The 20,628-nt window shown below is 39.4% G+C and overlaps 1 protein-coding gene across 1 annotated transcript in view; it reads left to right on the forward strand.

The window, feature by feature from the left end:
- Window positions 1-20,628, forward strand: part of NARS2 (asparaginyl-tRNA synthetase 2, mitochondrial) — a 143,513-nt gene that overhangs the window by 17,441 nt on the left and 105,444 nt on the right. Inside the window, exon 3 of the mRNA XM_049780421.1 lies at window positions 18,672-18,766. Within this exon, the coding sequence (XP_049636378.1) occupies window positions 18,672-18,766 (95 nt within the window). The remainder of the gene's footprint in view (window positions 1-18,671; window positions 18,767-20,628) is intronic.

Below are 20,628 nucleotides of genomic sequence, written 5' to 3' on the forward strand. Positions count from 1 at the left end.
CTTTATGGGAGTCCCTCTAAATGTGTTTTTCACTTGCCTTTTTTTAGGATCCTCTCCTTTGCTTTTTTTTTTTTTTTTTTTTTTTAATGGAACTGAGGCTCAAACCTCAATGTTCTAGGCACATACTCCACTGCTGTTCTACATCCTGGCCCTTAACCTCTTTAATTGAACATGCCCAAGGAATCTCACTGGGTTTATTATTGTTGCTGCTGGTGTTGTGAATTTATATTTTAATATGGAGATGACACTGGCTTATAGTAAATTATTGTAAATTTTTGTAGATTTACAAAATTTATATTGTAAATTATTGTAAAACATACATTCTGTAAATGTATGTTTTAGAGGCACCATGCCCTGGTGTTTCCATGCCATACCTGCTACCAAAGTAATCCTCTGCTGCAAAATGTTGGGCCCTTTCAGCCTGATGCCCTTTGATATCCTCAATTCTGTGGCAAAGGCTACAGTTTGTTTCCCCGGGACACTGCTTCTTCTGTTGGGTTTATTCTGTTTGGGACTCAATGAACTTCCTGGGGCTGGGTATCTGGTTTAGCTTGTGAAGTTTTTCACCTATTTTTTTTTCTTCGAATATGAATTTTTTTTTACCTTTTGGAACATTCAAGATGCCAATGTTGTTATGTTACATTGCTGAAAATCACTCTTATGTTAAATGTTATTTTTGTAGGATGGGCTCTCAATTGGTGCTCAGAAGTCCCTAGATCCCTGAAGGCAGTTCTCAGCTCAGATGTTTCAAAGCAAGGATTCAAGGAAGCAGGGCCACTCAGGCTATGTAGTGCCAGGAATTACCTGGGCCACCTCAGTTGTGCTGAGGGTCTCTAGTGCCACAACTGGCAGTGTATGGGCCACAGCCAGAAATGCTCAGGAGATCATGTGGTGCAGGGGATCGAACCCAGGTAACTTTCATTGTGCCTGTACAATCTCTTCTGCACAATTGTTGTTTTTTGTTTTGGCTTTGGTTTTGGATTTTGGGTCACACCCAGCAGCGCTCAGGGGTTACTCCTGGCTCTACGCTCAGAAATCGCTCCTGGCAGGCTCAGGGGACCATATGGGATGCCGGGATTCGAACCACTGTCCTTCTGCATGAAAGGCAAATGCCTTACCTCCATGCTATCTCTCTGGCCCCTGTTGTTATTTTTAATTCTTTCTCTTTGTGAGTACTTTGAGTTGCCTTCTGATACTTTATTAGCTAAGTCACTGATTCGGTTTTGATTTTGTTCTACTGTTGTTGTTGAAGTTTTCACTTTGCTGTGTACTTGAGTTCTGATCTTTTTGTTTTGGGTTTTTTTGGGGGGCCATACCGAGTGGCTCTCAGGGGTTACTCCTGGCTCTGTGCTCAGAAATCGCTCCTGGCAAGGCTCAGGGGACTATATGGGATGCCAGGGAATGAACCTGGGTCTGTCTTACCGCTGTGCTATTGCTCTGGCCCAGAGTTCTGATTTCTGTGTAAACTCTTATCTTTGCTGAAGTACTTTTCCTTTAAGCACCTCATTTTAGTGGACATCATTTCAGCAGTTGCTGTGAAGTCTTCAGATGGTTTGAGTATTCTCTTGTTTTAGTTCTTTCCTGGCTGCTGTCTTGATCCTTTGGTCAGGTAAGGGGACTCCTCACTTCCCCATTGAGTCATTAGACCCTGGGTTGGGGCTAGGCATCTTTGTTCAAACAGTCCTGGGTGGGGAGCAGGTCATGTGTGCCTGGCCCTGATTAGCTCTTGAGTTTGAGCAGGCCTGGACTGTGACTGCAAGTTTTTTTGCCTCAAGCATCTGTCACTAGCTGTAGCCCTGAGGCTGAGCAGACCAGGACAGCTAGTTGCCTGGTCCTCACTGTGATCCTGAGTTCACGCAGACCTGGGCTACAGTCATTGGACAAGAGCCTTGTATCTGGTAGCACTGTGATTCATATGTGTGTTCCTGAACAGTGGCCAGGGGTTCAGGCCCATTGTTTCTAGTTCCATTAGGCCACTGTCTGCATGCATGTATGGACAGTGATGAGAAGCCCAGATGAGGCGATTTTTGAGGAACCAGAGCTTGTCCCAATTGCCACCAGAGCACATGCCTTAGAGCTGGCAGGGAGAAGGGTCTATGTTCTCAGGCTGGGAGGGGCCCAGTAGGTTGGTGGTCTTCACTTGCAGGGTGCTTTCACTTTGGGGTGTCTTTCATTTGTCATCATGTAGTTCCCCTTCCTGGCAGGGTTGAGTGTATGGCTTCTATAGCTCACACTTGGAACAATGTCTCTCTGGCTGAGCCCTCCCTCCTCAGGCTTTCCTGGGTCTGGCTCTGAGCAGGATGAAACCAGGTAGCATCCACCAGCTCTGCCATTGGTTAGGTATGAGAGGTTGGGTGCTGGTGTCAGGGGCTCATAGCCTTGTTCAAACTCTTACTGTTTTGCCTTCTATTGTAGTATTAGGGCAGTGGTTCTCAAATAGTGGGGTGCAACCCCCAGGGGTGGCGTGAGTCTCCTTAAAGGGAGCACGTTTGACCTCAGCAAACACTGTCATAACAAGCTAAGCCCCGTGTTTATATCTCTGTATGTCTCTGGAGCTGAGAGTTGCTGTGTCCTGCTTCAAACCCTGCTTCGAAAAGCTATGCATTACAAAACGTGCTCATTGTAGCCATTAATCCAGACATCACCTCTGATTAAAAAAATTAGCTCGAATTATTTTATATATTTTTGTTTTGCAGGTTAAAGTTTTTTTTTAAATAAAGATGCTATTTACAGTCTCCCGGGGGGGGGGGCGCAAAAATGTTTTCTTTTTCCTGGGGGCATGACAGAAAATAATTGAGAAGCACTGGATTAGGGCATGGGTGTCCACCCAGCTTTTCCTACATTACTCCTGGATCACATTCCCACCTTGGAAGTCTGCCTACTTTAGGTGCTTCCATGGGCACAAATGGAGATCTCTCTAGGCACTCTCCCTTGGGGACCTTGCAGAGCAAGTTTTGTTCAAAGGAGTTTCCCCAAAGGGGGCTGTTTGCAGCTTTAGATGCAGGTACAGTTGGAGGCACCATATGTTTTATTCACTTAAAGATGGTTGATTTCCAGGGGAACACTGACAATTTGTTTTTTCTGAAAGGGAGCAGTAGGCCAAATAAGTTTGGAACCCCTGGTCTATTATAGTCATTGAAATTTTGTTGTAGATTTCAGGGGGAAAATAAATATATGTTCTCCCTCCCCCCATCTCCATTCTAGCCTACTTCAATATCCATTTACTTATGAAAACATTTGTGGGCAGTATGTGGGGATATTTGTTCATGCTGACTCCAAGCGTTATCAAAGTCTGAAACTTTCTCTCAATTATCTTCTCAATCAAAAATGAATTGATTTAGGAGTTGTTGCTATAGTACAGCTAGGGGATCCCCTGACCCATCTCATTTCTGTTGATTCTGTTACTGGCGCTAGTGTTTAACCCTTGAGTGGAAGAGGGTCTCTCCGTGGTCATACTGCCTCCCTTTCTTCCTATTTGAAAGACAGGGCTGTTTCTGCAGTCCTGAGCGCTACTGAAAACCATTTACCCCAGCAACCACGAAATGGGACTTGGATTCAGCTTTTAAATATTTGTGAAGCCTGCTTTTCTGGTGAAAATTACTATGCTAGCACTGTTTGTCTTACAAAGTCATTTCTGGTTTGCCTCTCAGCAACATAAATTTTCAAGGTATTTTTAAATAGGAAAAACAATATCTTACAACAAGAAATACTACCTAACTACTGTGAATTTGAAAGCTAGCCATATTAAAGTCAAGTTACAGCTATTATAAGGATACATCTTAAGTCAAATCATTAAGAATATAAAACGCATGAAATCTGAATCCTGTTTTTTACTTGGGTTCATCATTTTAAAGTAGTTTTAATTTGATTCATATGTCAACATTTTAACTTGGGAATAAATCAAACTAATAGCATCTAACAGTTGTAAAATATATTACAAGTCAGCTAATGTTTGTCTCTTACTTTGCTGTCATCTGTTATTGTACTGTTTTAAAAATAATTAGACCAAGCAATGGGATTTTAAAAGGGACAGTTCATTTTACTAGCTTTAAATAATCCAAGCAGAGTTCCTTAATATATGGATGTGTATAATCGTCTCAGCACCCTGGGAAGCAGCACTTGATTTAGTTTTACTGTAAAAAAAAAAAAAATCACTATCTGATTCTCATCAAAGTCCTATTATGTGGTAGGGGTGCTGAGGATACTTGTAAGTAGATTATTTGCCATTTTAGTCTTTAACATGAGAAAGTTTGACCATACACAGAAACATTGGGAGCCAGTCCTGTTCACAGGAACAGGACTACAGATCAGACCAGGTTCATTTCAGTGAAGCAAGAGCTAGTTTGGATGCACTTCACAGACTCATGCCAAAATGTTGACTGAAGTTCAAAGGTTAGAGAAAACTAATTTTGTCAGGTACTAAACAACTGTGAAGAATGAGTAGTACTGCACAGAAATGAACCATCCTTTCCTTTCTTTCTGACCTTTTTCCATGACAGTCATTTATTTCCCTGGGGCTGGGGAGCAGCACTTACTGGGAACCTATTGTTGGCAAGCACCATGAGAAGTGCTTTTAACACTGCCCTGTTAGGATCGTTTAACCCAAACTCTCGGCCCTGCTTTGCGGCCCTCTGTACTACATTTTGTGGCCCTGCCCTAGAGGAATCTTTTTCTGTTTTGTTTTGTTTTAGTTGTTTGGGTCACACACCCCCAATGTTCGAGGCTTACTACTGACTTTGCACTCAAGGATCACCCCGACTTTGCCTTCTGTGGCCCCCAGGTAAATTGAGTTTGAGACTCCTGGTTTAACCCCTTTTGTCTAAAAACTAGATAGGTGAATAAGATAGGCTTTCTGGACAATAGAAAAATAAATACCGTGATTGTCCACTTAACTTGAAAACTAAGTAATACTTTAAATTAGGTAAACCTGCATTTTATGGGAAGACAAAACGGAATTTAGTTTCTGTATCTCATGTTATTAGCTTGATTTTTTTTGCTAGCAGTCTTCTGCTGTTTTGATAATTTATCCAGCCCTAGAAGAACCCAGAATGGTGAGGCATTTCCCCTGCACCCTGGCAGTGGCTTGCATTTTTCTGTATTCTATTTTCTCATGAACTCATGCAGTCTGAATGACATTAGTTTATCTTAAGAATTTATTTCCCTGGGAGGGGCCCTTTCCTACCTGCCTTCCTGCTTGCTTCAACATTTGTTTATCTTTGCCTCCACTTGTTTGGCCAGTGGCATTGCATTCTTTTATTTTAAAAGTAGAGAAGGTTTTTTTTTGTTTTTTTGGGTTTTTTTTGTTTTTTTTTGGTTTTTGGGCCACACCTGGAGGTGCTCAGGGGTTACTCCTGGCTATCTGCTCAGAAGTAGCTCCTGGCAGGCACGGGGGACCATATGGGACATCGGGATTCGAACCAACCACCTTAGGTCCTAGATCGGCTGCTTGCAAGGCAAACACCACTGTGCTATCTCTCTGGGCCCAAAAAGTAGAGAAGTTTTTTTAAAAAACAGAGGAGAATGGAGCCGAAGAGATAGCATGGAGTTAAGCATTTGCCTTTCATGCAGAAGGTCGTTGGTTCGAATCCTGGCATCCCATATGGTCCCCCGAGCCTGCTGGGGCAATTTCTGAGCGTGAAGCCAGGAGAAACCCCGTAGCGCTGCCGGGTGTGACACAAAAACCAAAAAAAAAAAAAAAAAAAAAGAATATAGGAGAATGAAGAAGGAACTCCCTGGTGGGAAGGAACTTAGAATACTACTAAGTTCTGACATTGCATTTTTTTAAATTATAATTTATTTAAGCACCACGGTTACAGAAATGTTCATAGTTGGGTTTGGGTTTCAGTCATAGACTATACACTGCCCTTCACCAGTGCAACTTTCCCTCCACCAGTGTCTCTTATTTCCCTCCCACCTCTAGCCCCCTGTCTATCTCTGGGACAGGCATTCTGCTTCTTTCTTTCACTCTCTTTCCCTTCTGACATTGTGATTTGCACCATTGTCAATAAGGGGGTGCCACACATATCATTTTATCCCTTTTCAGCACCTAATTCTGGTCAAGAGTGATCAGTTTCAACTATCATTGTCTTGGTAGTTGCAGTGCATTTAGTGTTCTAACTGCACACACTACTCTTTAGGACAAGCTTCATTCATATCATGGATTGGTCCTCCCGGTCCTCATCTCTATTGTCTTTGGATATTATTAACACGCTGTCTTTTATTTTTCTTATACTTCACAGATGTGTGATACTATTCTATGTCTATCCCTCTCCCTCTGATTCATTTCACTCAGCATAATAATTTTCATGTCTATTCATATAGGAAAATTTCATGACTTCATTTTTCCTAACAGCTGCATAGTTATTCTATTGTGTAGATGTACCACAGTTTCTTAAGCCACTTATCTGTTGTCAGCATTCTGGGTTGTTTCCAAATTCTGACTATTTATTGTAAATAGTGTTGTGATGAACATAAGAGTGCATTTGTATTGTATTTTTTTTGTGTGTGTTCCTAGGGCATTACATTCTTTACATGCCTGAGCTTCAATATCATGACATGAAGAGAGTTCTATGTATGTAACTTATGGATTCTAGTCTGTTACTGAGGTCTTTTAGATAGTTTGATTTCTGTGCCTGGCATTAGAAAGGGGTCTGAGGGGCCAGAGAGATAGCATGGAGGTAAGGCGTTTGCCTTTCATGCAGGAGGTCATCGGTTCGAATCCCGGCGTCCCATATGGTCCCCCGTGCCTGCCAGGAGCAATTTCTGAGCCTGGAGCCAGGAATAACCCCTGAGCACTGCCGGGTGTGACCCAAAAACAAAACAAAACAAAACAAAAAAACAGAAAGGGGTCTGAGTTCTGTTTTGCATGTGGTTGTTGAAGGGCCCTTCTTTGCTCCACTCATACTTTAGCTCCTTTATTGAATATTAACTGACCTGATTTTATGTCCGGATTTTCAGTTCTATTCCACTGTTCTGAGAGTTCTTCTGAAAGAAGGATGTTGATACAACTAAAATCTGGGACTCAGCTACTTATGGTTTTCAGGAACAAACCATAGGGCTAATTTGGAGGAGCATGGTAAATGAATATACAAGAATCAGTGGGAGATGGGAGTTGAGGTTGGACTAATGTAAGGAGTGAAGAGTAGGTATAGATTATATCATGTTGTAGAGTGGTCACATTCAGCATTATACAGGGTAACACTTTTCTTTCTAAAAAGTTCGATAATATCTTCACATTCTAAAATAAAATAGACAGTGTGTTTCATGCATGGTTTTTTTATTTTTTGTTTTGGTTTTTGGGCCATACCAAGTGGCACTCGGGTTACTCCTGGCTCTGTTCTCAGAAATCACTCCTGGCAGGTTTGGGGTACCACATGGGCTACTGGGAATCAAACCCAGGTTCGTCTTGGGTCAGCTGCATGCAAGGCTAACACCCTACTGCTGTACCATCTCTCTGGCCCATCATGCATGTCTAAATAAAATATGAAATGGTTCTTCCAGTTAGTGTAAAAAAGATAAAAGGAAATAATATAGTTTATTATAAATACAGTGGTATGACAAGTCCAACAGAATGCAAGTAGCTTTTTTCTTTCTTTTTTGCATTTTGGGCCATACTCTGCAGTGCTTGCATGTAGCTTTTGTAGAAGATGCTGAGTTTGAGAGCTAGAAATTAAAATTTAAATAGATTTATCATTTGCTCATACAAAGCAAGCACTGTTAATGATCATGGGATTTTCTGCAATGGTGATTAGTTCTTGATTTCTTGAACTGTAATCAAACAAAGTACACCTTCTGATTTACAAAGTAGATGCATTCTGGGAAATTTAGAGTACTTCCAGCTAAATGTATTTAACTTATTAACAGGAACCAGTCCAGACGATATTTGGAACAAAATACCCATCAACCCCAGTACTTCTCTCTAATCATTGTAATAGCCCAGCTTGGTACCTCAGCTATAGGAATTTGCAGGCTTTAGTACGAACTCTGAATACAATGGGAATTGTTGGAGAGTTCTAATCAAAGGCTGCATCTTTCAAGGTTTTTTTTTTTAAGTAATAAATGGAGAATAAATGTTTGGTGTGGAAACATAAAAAAAGAAAATCCAATGAGAAAATCTAATGCCATTAAGTAAAAGAGATAATATACAGATCTTGTCTTGCATTCAGCTGATTTGGTTTTATCCCTGATTACAAAACCAGAAATAAGCCCTGAGAAAAGCTAGGTGTGGCCCAGAAATCTAAAAAAATTAAAAAAAAAAAAAAAACTAAACTAATATCATAATCCAGGTAGAAAATTTTGTAGTGTTTTAGACAAAAGTTGAAATGATAAGTTTTAAAATATGATAAGATTCTGGATCTAGTTATACAGTAGTTTATTGATTTCAGTACAGGGTACATTTGTTTTTATTATATTCACCTGCAATTTTCCAGAAGGGAAGAACTTTGTTTGCCTAGTTTACCTCTGCTAGAGAACTTTGAACTTTTAATATGGATGGGGAATTTTTTTCCCCTAGAAATGATTATTTCAATTTAGGGGTCTTCAAACTACGGCCCGCGGGCCACATATTGTATTTGTTTCCATTTTGTTTCTTCACTTCAGTGTGCATAGGAATTTGTTCATAGTTTTTATTTTCACTATAGTCCGGTCCTTCAACGGTCTGAGGGACAGTGAACTGGCCCCCTGTTTAAAAAGTTTGAGGATCACTGGAAGTGAAAAGTAGATTTTCTCTTTTTGGGGGCAATACATCCATCCTCATGTTGCTAGTATGGACAGTAGAATTCAGTTAGGAAGTTGTAAGTTAAAAAACTACTAGTTTTATAAGCACTCAAAAGCCTGTTGAATCTAAACTCTTTAGATCTGGTGCCTTTTAAATTGGGAGTGATTTTTGTTGGAAAGTGAATGTTTATAACTAAAGTTAAGAATGCTTCTTAAGGAAAGCATTCCATGGCACTGTGAATTTCAGTAAATACTTTGATCCATAAAAGTGATCTGAATACTTTTTATAAACTTTTGAGTAGCATCCAAAATATGTTTATATCAGTATTCCTTATATGAGCTTATCTGTAAGCATTCATCCAGAGGTAAAAGACAACCAAGTCCTTTTCTAAATATGAGTAACTTCTCTTTCTCCACTTACCAATTGCAACAAAATATGCTGTCTTAATTGTTGGTTGTATTTAATTTTTATACTGAGGGAGATGTGAAGGTGATATCCCAGATTTGCCTTTACTGCTTTTATAGTTCATTCTCACCTCAGTCCCTCCCAAGAGCATACATAATTTTTTCCTTATCTTAGTAAGTAAGAGGGAATTTAATTTATATCTACAAATGCTATGGAGTTTAACTCGGAAGTGTAGATTCTCCTAATCAGGGACAGCACTAGAAAATGCAGTGAGAAAATAGCTAAAGGGCTAGGAGTACATCCATCTCACAATCTCAGTCTGATAACTAATAAGCCAAAATTAGTAATTTTTTAATGATGGTTTTCCCTGATCTCTTTACATTTGGGAGCAAATTTGTGTTTGAGCCATCTATTACTCTTCCGACAAAGAAGGAAATGAGAAGCTACACCATGTGCTTGCCTTACTCCAACACACAATCCCCCCTCCCTAGAGTCTCCACTTTGGGGTTCTCTTCTTATTCATTCTTTTTCAGTCTGTTGAACAGGAAAGCAGACTATTTACAGACAGTCTGAACTAACAACTTCCTTTCGTACTAATCAAATAGTTGCCAGAATGAAACCTTTCTCAGGGTTGCGAGTGGGTGTTCAGTTAGTGGGTGTCTTGGAATCTAAGTGTATCCCTATTTTAAGAATGATTATTTTTATATTAGAATGTCAGTGTACACTAAGATACATATTTGCAGCAATTGGAAAATATGAAAACATCAGCTGGACATCTTTATTTGATATTATTGGATCCATGGAAAAAAGGCTTTTCAGGCTTGTTGATTCTAAGACAATCTTGAATCTTAACATACATAGCAAAGTAGAATGTAGATGACTGAGTCTGTCTCCTCACCTATGGGTCATATATGAGAGCAGTCATGGCACCAAGGCAATGTCTACACCAGTGACTGTAGTCCCAATGAGGCACAGCATGATAAGGAATCAAACTACCAGCCCCTAAGCGCTGGGAACTGTAGAACAGTTCAGCATCTATGTTTTGTTTCATGGGATCCAATTCTATGCCAGGGAGGATGTGGAATGTATTTATTTTATACACATCTAGTTTTTTTAAGCATTTTTAATCCTTTGGTGACCTTTCTCCTATTAAAAAAAGGGGAGGGGGACATGGGGAGAGGAATTGAGCGACAATCTGTTAGTTAGGAAAATGAGTAATAGAATGGGGAAGAATGTGGAGCTTGAGAGACATCATAAACTGAGAAGTTTGGCAAGCTGCTGTACTTGCCTATACTGGATAGATATTATGGCTTTTGTCTTAACGTTTGGCATAACACTGTTAAATTTTACAGTCTTTTATAAAATGGAAGTTGTAGTAAGGTCTCATTCAAGTCAAAGTTCCTTTCTGGTTTAGCTTCTATAAGCCTTTAGTTGGGGGTAAGAGAGAAGATTCACGTGTTCTGTGGAGTTGATACTCTCTCCCTGTCTTTCCCACTCTTCTATGCAAGTAGGGGAAATTTGAGGCCACAGCAACACTGCTCAGGGCTTACTCCTGCCTCTGTTAGGTAAAGAGCATGCCTGGCAAGACTTGGGTGCCAGGAATTGAACTGGAATCATCCTCTTGTAAGGCACATAACTGCCTTATCATTTGCTATCTCTTTCCTGCTCTTTAGTGGAAATTGCAAATGAGGCAAGTTAGGGAGACAGTATCAGACTGTCTTGCCTTTAGATCTTGAACTTTCTATATATGCTCTATTACAAACATGCATTTCTAAGTTTGTTTCAGTGTATTCTGTCCTCAACTTGTGTGTGATCTGTTCTCAACTTTTCCTCTACTGGGATTTTGAGTAATAGAATGGGGAAGAATGTGGAGCTTGAGAGACAAAACAGGAGGTGATAAAGCATAAAAGAAGATAAAACAGACTGTGGCTGTGGAGGTCAAATAAACTTTCCATTGTTGACTGTTCTTTTTCACTCTTAACTAATATTTATAACTCTTGTTGCTTTCCTTTTATTTCACTTGGAGGCATAGTCAGATTTGTGTGTGGGTTTCTAGTTTATTCCCTTGAGATTTTGAAACCATTCTGCTACATTTTGATGCTATGAGAACAGAAAACCAGAGAGCATTTAAAATATTTAATATTTTCTAAGAAATTCTCAAACAGAATTTGAGACTCCTATGGTTTGAAACTCACTAAGATCTACACATTTTAATATTTTTGATTGTTCTTGACTAAATCTTCTGTTTTCTAGTGAAAAAACAAGAGGACTTGCTTAAGTTGAATAATATTAAAACCTTATATGATTGGTGAGAGGTTTATGAAATCATACAGTATTAGAGAGGGGGAGACTTGAAAATCATTTACTGGTATTTTTTCTTTTTTTTTCTCCCCTACTGTGATTTTTTTTTTTTTTAATTTGGTCCAGTCCTAGTAGTGCGGAGGGTATACCAAGTGAGTGGTGCTTGGGGGAACAATGAGATACCATCTATCGAATCCAAGTCTCCTGCAGGCAAAGCATGTGCTCAGCCCTTTAAGTCTCCTTGCCACTGTGACTCAAATATTTTTCTCAAAGGTAGTGGTGGTGGCAGTGGTGGTGTTATCGCCAGCCACCATACACACACATCCCTACTTGAGGATCCAGGATCATTTCCATTGGTGAATGGATTGGAGGTCCTCCGAGTCTCCTGAGGCCATATTCCTCCTTGTTTATTTGGTCTGTGAGTTCAAGGATGTCTGGCCTCACACATGTGAGGGATGCTTCTGCTATACTTGCTGAGTTGCAGCCCTTGCCCAGAACTCTTTGCAAACATGGTGTTATACCAAGACACATAAGCCAGATAAAATAAATGGTTCTACATGGGTCACCAATGTGAATGCCTAGAAACTCATTGGAATGTTGCAAGAAATCTATTAGATAGAACCTTGTATAGCCTGCAGGGAACTTTCACTCTTGCCTGCTAAGTGTCCTTACCATATTCCAAATGTACTCAGCAGTATTGTCATCACTGTTGAACATTAAATCAATCATGTCCCTTAACTAGTGCTGTCAACTCCCCAGCTCTGGATGCATACTGATGACTACAGGGTTTTTAACATTTCATCGGCCCAGCCTCTCTCACTGAGCCTTAGATTCATAGCAACAACTGTGATGTCTAATAAACATTTAACCATGCTATGGCTTCTTAATTATACCTCTTCATTCCTTCCCTCCATGTTCTCTTCCCTTTTCACTCCTATCTATTCACTTGTGTAAGTAAAACACTAACAACCTAGAGGCCAAACTTTATACATATATGTCTCCTTCACTTCTCCAGTTCTTTTTCCAGTGTTACTGGTCAAATTCTGGTGATAACCTTCACTTACCTTGACTCTCTGTTTACAGTCTAGTTCTCATATTTGTTTCATCTACATTCAGGCACCAGGGTCTCATCATGAGACAACCCTGCTCAAACATTTCAGGGTTCTTCTTTATTTTGATCTCCAAAGACAGTACAAAATGTGTGTCATTTCTTCTTCCATCTGTAGTCAAAAATTGTAATAGTCTCCTTCAAGTTAACACTTATCTGTCTACTACTCCTTGAAGGGATGAAGTCATTTTCTTACCTCCTGATCTCTCTGCTATGGTTTCTTGTGCCTGAAATCATTTCTTTAGACTCAAAATATAGCAAATACAATCTTTTCCATCTGGTCTCAGTTTATGTTTCTTCTTCAGAGTGCCACCCCACTACTCATCAGTGACTCACTTATCCCAACTAGTAACTAGTCTCTCTCTTAGTTTACATGTTTCTTCCCCCCTCATTTGTTTGTCTAATTCATTCAATTGTTCTGCCTCCTCAGTCTAGCACAGTGCCTGGATAAATGATCAAGGTAAATGTTAAAGTAATTTTGGAAGTACATCCACTTTCTTAACCACACCAAGCAGTGCTCAGGACTTGTTCCCGGCACTGTACTTAGGAATCACTTCTGGCAATGCTTAGCGACTATTCATGATATTGGAGTTGAGCCCTTGTTGAGCCCATATGAGGCAAACACTCTTCCCACTGTACTATCTGTTGCAGTTGGTAGTCCCAGTTTCAGTCTCCTGTGGCACCTGCCAGAATCAAAACTTCATTCCTCGTATAGGGCCAAGGGTCTGTCTCTTTGGAGCTACTCATTAAGTACTCTCAGATTTTCTCCTGCTTCTAGTACCTTTTTGTCTGTCCTGCTCTCTCTTCTACAAAGTGGGTAATGAGTCTCTGATGCCCAAATTTGCAACTTCCTCTTCTATAGTGAGCAATAGAAAGCTTTTGCATTTAAAACAAAGATACCCAGGAACCCCTCAAAGATTTATGAATCTTGAGACCATCTGACTTGGAAATTTATTCTACTTGCAGAATCCTTTCCCATTGGCATCTGGAGTAGCAGTTGACTGAATAGCCAGTGTCTGAGAATCTTAGGGTATACCTTAGAAATCTTCCCACCAACCTTTCTCTGACCATATGAACACATCTGAGCCTGACAGGAGTAATTCCTGAGCACAGTCAGGTAGGGCCCAAAAATCAAAAAAAAAAAAAAAAAAAAAAAAAAAAGGAAAAGAAAAGAAAAGAAAAATCTTCCCACCATACCCTGAATCTGTGGAATCCATTATTTTTCTAAGTTTTGTCAGTCTGATGTCACAAATTCTTTTTTAAATGCTCTTTAAATTTGTGTTTCTCTAATTCATAATAAATTAGAGTGTTTCTTCATACTTGTTGGCCTTTTGAATTTTCTATTTTGAATATCTGCTTTTTATATCCCTAACCCAGTTGGGAAACAGATTCTTTTCTTTTTAAAAAAATTTTTTTTGGCCAGAGCTTTGTTGACCTTTTGTCTTAAATGTTGCAAATATTTTATTTTTAATCCATTATTCTCCTATTAACTTTGCATACATATATATAGTTTTTTGGGGCTATACTCAGGGGTTACTCCAGGCTATGCGCTCAGAAATTGCTCCTGGCTTGGGGGACTTTATGGGACCGGGGGATCGAACCATGGTTATTCCTGGTTAGCTGCGTATGCAAGACAAACGCCCTACCGCTGTGCTATTGCTCCGTCCCCTACTTTGTTTATATTTTTTAATTAAATAGAAATCTTCGACTTTGCCATAGTCAAATCTGCCCATTGTTCAGTTTGTCGTTTATTAGTTTGGGCAGGATCTTGATAAGGCATACCTACTGGCAAAATCACAAAACTGGCTGTTTAAGTGATATATTTTCTTTTTTTTTCTTTTCCTTTTCCAAAACTTTATTGATTGATTGATTGATTGATTGGCCAGTCCTTGGCCCACACCCAGCAGCGCTCAGGGGCTGCTCCTGGCCCTGCACTCAGAAATCGCCCCTGGCAGGCTGGGGACCACATGGGATGCCTGGAATCGAACTGGGTCCCTCCCCAGGTTGGCAGCATGTAAGGCAAATGCCCCACTGCTGCGCCACCTCTCCAGCCCCTAAGTGATATATTTATTTTTTCTTTTTGTTTTTTTTTGGGGGGGCACACCCATTTGATGCTCAGGGATTACTCCTGGCTACATGCCCAGAAATTACCCCTGGCTTGGGGGGACCATATGGGACGCTGGATCGAACCACGAGGTCCATTCCTTGGCTAGCACTTGCAAGGCAGACACCTTACCTCTAGTGCCACCTCGCCGGCCCCCTAAGTGATATATTTTAACACTATCAGAGCTAATAATCTGTATGACTTTGATCTTTTTAAACTGATAAAAAAAATCTTTTTCAGAGGGCAGAGGTGTACCTGGTGGTGTTCAGGACTTACACTTAGCTCTGTGCTCTGGAATTATTTCTGACAAGACCAGTGAATCATGTGGAGTGCCAGGGATTAAATCAGGGTTGGCCACATGCAAGGCAAGTACCTTCCTTGCAGTCCTATCCCTCTGGCCTCAAAATATCTTATATCCATGCCTTTGTTCTATTTCATTATGCATTTAAGAGAGTGTTCAGTCTGCTCCTGTTGGGTGGCATCTTGTTTTCATTTTCTTGCTTAATTCAACATCAGCATTTACTTGGTTGCTATAAACCTATTGTGTTTTTTGTTTTTTTTGTTTTTTTTTTGGTTTTTTGGTTTTTGGTTTTTGGGTCACACCCGACAGCACTCAGGGGTTACTCTTGGCTCTATGTTCAGAAATTGCTTCTGGCAGGCATGGGGACCATATGGGATGCCTGGATTCGAACCACCATCATTTTATATGCAAGGCAAACGCCCTACCTCCATGCTATCTCTCCGGCCCAAGCCTATTGTTTTTCAAAATGTCTGCATTTGATTGTGACCATTTTTATTCTTATTACTCTTTATTTTTATGGGATAGGCCTTTAGGACATCCATCCTCACCTTTGGTTTCGGTTTTGTACTGCTAGTGTCACTTGCAGCAGTTTCTTTTAAAAAGACTTTTAGGGACCTGAGAGATAGCACAGTGGTAGGAAGCTTGCCTTAGATGCAGAAGGAGGGTGGTTCAAATCCTGGCATCCCATATGTTCCCCCGAGCCTGCCAGGAGCAATTTCTGAGCATAGAGCCAGGAGTAATCCCTGAGTGTTGCAGGGTGTGACCAAAAAACCAAAACCAAACAAACAAACAGACTTTTAAGGGCTGGGAAAATGGCTCAGGGATCAGAAGCACATGTGCAAAGATGTGAGTTCTGTCCCCTACACCACAACTCCTCTGGATGTGTCTCTGGTATTCCCTATACCTCTACTTGTGGCTGTGGTATCTCTGTACCTCCAGTGTGGTCCTGGTTTCTCTAGCACTCTGTACATGGCCGTGGTGTCATTTGAATCTTTGGCTGTGCCTTGGTGTTTCCTGCATCTCCAGGTGTAACCCTAGATAATCTGTATCTCCAAGTATGGCCCTGGTGTCTCCACTGAGTCACACTAAGAAATGCCACTGAGCAGCAGGTGTGCTGTCCTCAAATACACTGTCACAGAGACCAAGAAAGAAGTTGTTCCCTGTGGGACTGCCACAGCCAGGTGTGTGACCCCTGTGATATTCAGCATGTTCTCCACACCCAAGCCTGAGTCTTATCTCCGGGCTTCACAGAAACAGAAGGAGAGAAAATTTAGAAATTAATTTTTGTAAATATTTTCTTTTTTACATTAAAATTCCAAAGAAGAAATTAGGGAGGACCTTCTTTTAAAGTAAATACTTAGCTGTGAAGAAATACCAGGAGCCATGCTTTATATATTATATGTATTATGTATGTGTTGTATGTGTAAATTTTAGCATATGCCTCATCAGTATTTTAGACTTGAATAAAGTAGTTCTTCGAAACTAGCTTTTTATTTGTGGAATGATTTAAGAATGAAAAAAATTTTTTTTCTTTTGGTTTTTGGGTCACACCTGGCGGCACTTAGTGTTACTCCTGGCTCTGTGCTCAGAAATTGCTCCTGGCGGGCACAGGGGACCATATGGGATGCCAGCATTCTAACCACTGTCCATCTTGGATCAGCTGCTTGCAAGGCAAACGCCTTACCACTGTGCTATCTCTTCAGCCCCATGAAATATTTTTTATGTAGTGATAAGATATCTAGAGTCAGTATCTAGAAAATTAAAAAGAAAATTTGAAAACTAATAGGCCCTTCAAAATCAACAAATGACTTTATAGACATTTTCATTCCTTCATAAAATTTTTATCATGGTGTGGAATCTTTTTAGAACACAAATGAAAGAAGATTCTCATTTTTTGTGTTTAGAATGTAGTATTTGTTTCTAAGTTTGTGGAAAAGGTCTTTCATCCTCAGTTGTGTATCTCACATGGTCTCAATCACTGTTTTAGCTTTGCTGCACTATGAAACTAAAATATTTTCAGATATGTGCTCAGTTTGAAATGTAAGAGTTGGTACATTTAGCTTTCTTCTCAAAACATAGACCTGGGGACCAGAAAGATAGTACAATGAGTATGGCACATGACTTGCTTGCATCAACCTGTGTTCAGTCCCAGGTATCCCATTATCCCATATAGTCCCCGGAACACCAACAGGAATAATACCTGATTACGAGACAGGAGTAATCTTTGTTTGGTTTGTTTTTGATTTTGGTTTTTTTTTTTTTTTTTGGCCACACCCAGCATTGCTCAGGGGTTACTCCTGTCTCTGCACTCAGAAATTGCTCCTGGCTTGGAGGACCATATTGGATTCCAGGGATTGAACCAGCATCTGTCCTTGGTTAGCCTCATGCAAGGCAAATGCCCTACCACTCCAGCTCTCGAGGAGTAACCTTTGAATTTTACTAGGTGTGGTTCAAAAGAAAAAAAAAAGTAGATTTAGTGTTAGCAACTTGATTTAGAAGCCTTCTCATAAGATTTGAGATTGTGTTTGACCTCCAAATAATTTGGAGCCCTCCCCAGAAAGGCTTTGGGTACTTGCAGACCATTCTCAGTCCTCCTTACCTTCCTTCCATACAGGTATGACCGATGTTCAGGGCTTGCTATGTTGGGCCTATTGGCCATTTCTATCTGTGATGCCAGGAATGGAACCTTGCACATGTAAGGCCAGTTTTCTTCCATTTAGTAAAATCACTGGTCTGGTTCCAGATAACTTCTTAACTTAACTTTTCCTTTAAATGTTGGCTAGCTTGTTTTCTTCTCATTTCAGATGGAAAGTTCATCTTATATTTATATAGATTGAAAAAAATATTCCTTAAGTGTGATTCAGCATATCTTTGAATTTAGAGGTTTTTTTGGCTTCAGGCATGATTTAAATATATCACAACAATGTGTTTAGATTTTTTAAATTATGTTTTAGAACATATATTTAAAACATTGTTATTAATAACTTTGATGCCTTAGAGAATTTTTTTAATAAAATCAAGCTTCAGTCACATGTAAAACAAATATTTTTAAGTAAAATCTATAAGTTGGTCCAGAGAGCTAAAAACAGGAATTAAGGCATTTTTCTTGTACTTGGTTAACCCTGATTTGATATCTGTTTTCCACCAGGAGTGCTACTTGAGCACAGAACCAGGAGTATGCCCTCAGCACCATGGAGTGTGACCCAGTAGACTCCTTCCCCCAACAAAAGAAAGTCTCTAATTCTTCACATTGAAAAAGTTTTGATATTTTGGTTTTTGGGCCATACCCAGTAATACTTGGAGGTTACTTCTGGACCAGTGCTCTTGGAGGTGCTCATGGGACTCTTCAGAGCCTGGGAATAACTGTATGCCTCCTCATGCAAAGCTTATACTCCAGCCCTTTTAGCTTATCTCCTCATTTAAAATTTTTCACTCAGAATATCTTTCTTATCGTGATATCAAAATCAATTGATAGGGAGAAATGTCCTGTAGTTGTAATATAGTTTGAAAATACAGAGTACTTCCTAATCTTTCCAAACAAGTACTTTCTATTTTAGAGAAATAGAGAATTGCCTTTTTTGAGAATTGCCCTTTTTTGGTCATCAATATGACTTGTCTTTACATAGTTTACTTGCATTGTGATTTTTTTATTGTGTTTTGTATGTGTTTGTATGTGGGTGTGGGAGCATAGAAAGATATGTAGTAACTTTTTTGTGACTGTGTTGTTCACTTGCAGCCTTCAAGCAAAATGAAGAATCCAGAGGAGAATTTCTTTAATGTTCCTGCATTTTTAACTGTCTCAGGACAACTTCATCTGGAAGTGATGTCAGGGTAAAGAATTTTTTTTTTCTCTCTTGTTTTATGGCTTTGGCTAGAATACAATGATTCTACCTTTCTCACTGCTGACCTAAATTGAAATGAGTGTAGATGATTAAGTCCATATGAATTCTCCAAAAGTACATTTAAATTGCCAATTTGAAAATCAAATCATAAATTTTCTCTTTGTTTTTTGTTTATTTGTTTGTTTTTATTTTGGGGCTACACCCAGAGGTGCTCAAGTGTTACTCCTGGCTCAACACTCAGGAATCACTTCTGGTGGCGCCCAGAGGAACACTAGAGATTGAACCCGGTTCAAACACATGCAAGGCAAATAAATGCCTTACCCACTGTCCTATTGCATTGGCCCCTAGAAAATTTTCTTATAATAATGACCTCATCAGTAACTAGTAGTTTTCATTTAAAAATGGAATGATAGAATTAGGAAACTTGTGTTTGGATTTTTTTAACTTCTTGCTTAACTCTTAGATCTCAAAAGGTTAGCAAAATTTAATCATGTTTTTGAAAGAACAGCTTATTGTAGTTTGGGCTACAGAGATAGTACAGCAGGTAGGTTTTTTTCTTAGAGCACAGCCAGTTCAAGTTTAATTCCCAGTACCTCATATAGTCTCTCGAATCTGTCAAAAGTATCCCTGAGTGTAGAACTAGGAGTAATCCCTTAGCACTGCCCCCAAACAAAACAAAAGGTAGTTACAAATATATATGCCTAGCCAATTATTGAACATTTCTCTATACATCATTGTTTTCTCAGCTAGAGACTAAGATTCCTAGTGATAAGCCCATGAAAGCAAAGGAATCCTTTTTGTTCTTATACCCAATTTTGGATAACCTTTTGAAATTGTGGTTCATTCATTCTTTTATCTATAAAGTTACAAATTAGATATTTTCTTTTCAAGGTTATTATAATATAGAAAAGGTTTAGTAAATTTAGCAGTGATTTGTTTCTCTACTATAAAATCACTGGTGAATTAAATATCTTTGTTTTGTTTCTAAGAAAAGTAAAACTGTAAAAGTAAAAGAAAAAACACAATGCATAGTAAAGTCAACAGATATGAAATGGGCAGCATATGAGGTTTTCAATTATTTGATGTGAAGTTTCTAATGGTGAATAGAATGTTCGTTGTTTGTCTATTAATATACAGAATATCATGTCTCAGATTCATACATGATTTAGTCCATAAGAAGTAATGGTCTTCCCTCTCAACTTTATCTTTTCTTAATTTCATTTAACCTTTAAAATTACATGATAGTTAAATTTAGAAGGTTAACATTTTCTAAAAAAAGATGCTAATTTGACTTGGTGGATTTAGGGCTGTTTGTTTTGTTTTGTGTGGTTTTGGGACCACCCTAGTAGTTACTGGGTGGTAGGGTTCCCTATGTAGTGTTCAGGGATTGAACACACATTTTCCGAGTACAGAACTGTTTTCTTTCCTTTATAAATGTAAATCAGGGGCCAGAGCAATAACACAGAGTGTTGGTCATTTGCCTTGCATGTGAGTAACTCAGGTTAGATCCCTGGCCTCCCATGTGGACCTCCAACCCTGCCAGGAGTAATTTCTTAGTACAGAGCCATGAGTGATCCCTAAGCACTGCTGGATGTTGCCCAAAATCCAAAAATATAACAAATAAAAATCATTTTATTTTATATAGCATACCTTTATTTTTTGTAGCACTCCAAACATCAACTGCTGTTACTAAAAAATTTCATGGCAGAGAATATTTTTACTATTTCTACCACCAGTGTTCCTACTCCTTCATTCAGCCACCACCCACAGCTCCTGCCTGCCCCTTGATAGGCACATTCAGTGGTTCAGTGGTTGCAGCTTAGATCTCATGTTTTCAATGTTGTTGAGTCT

The sequence above is a fragment of the Suncus etruscus genome, chromosome 9 (assembly GCF_024139225.1).
Source record: "Suncus etruscus isolate mSunEtr1 chromosome 9, mSunEtr1.pri.cur, whole genome shotgun sequence".
Lineage (NCBI taxonomy): Eukaryota > Metazoa > Chordata > Mammalia > Eulipotyphla > Soricidae > Suncus > Suncus etruscus.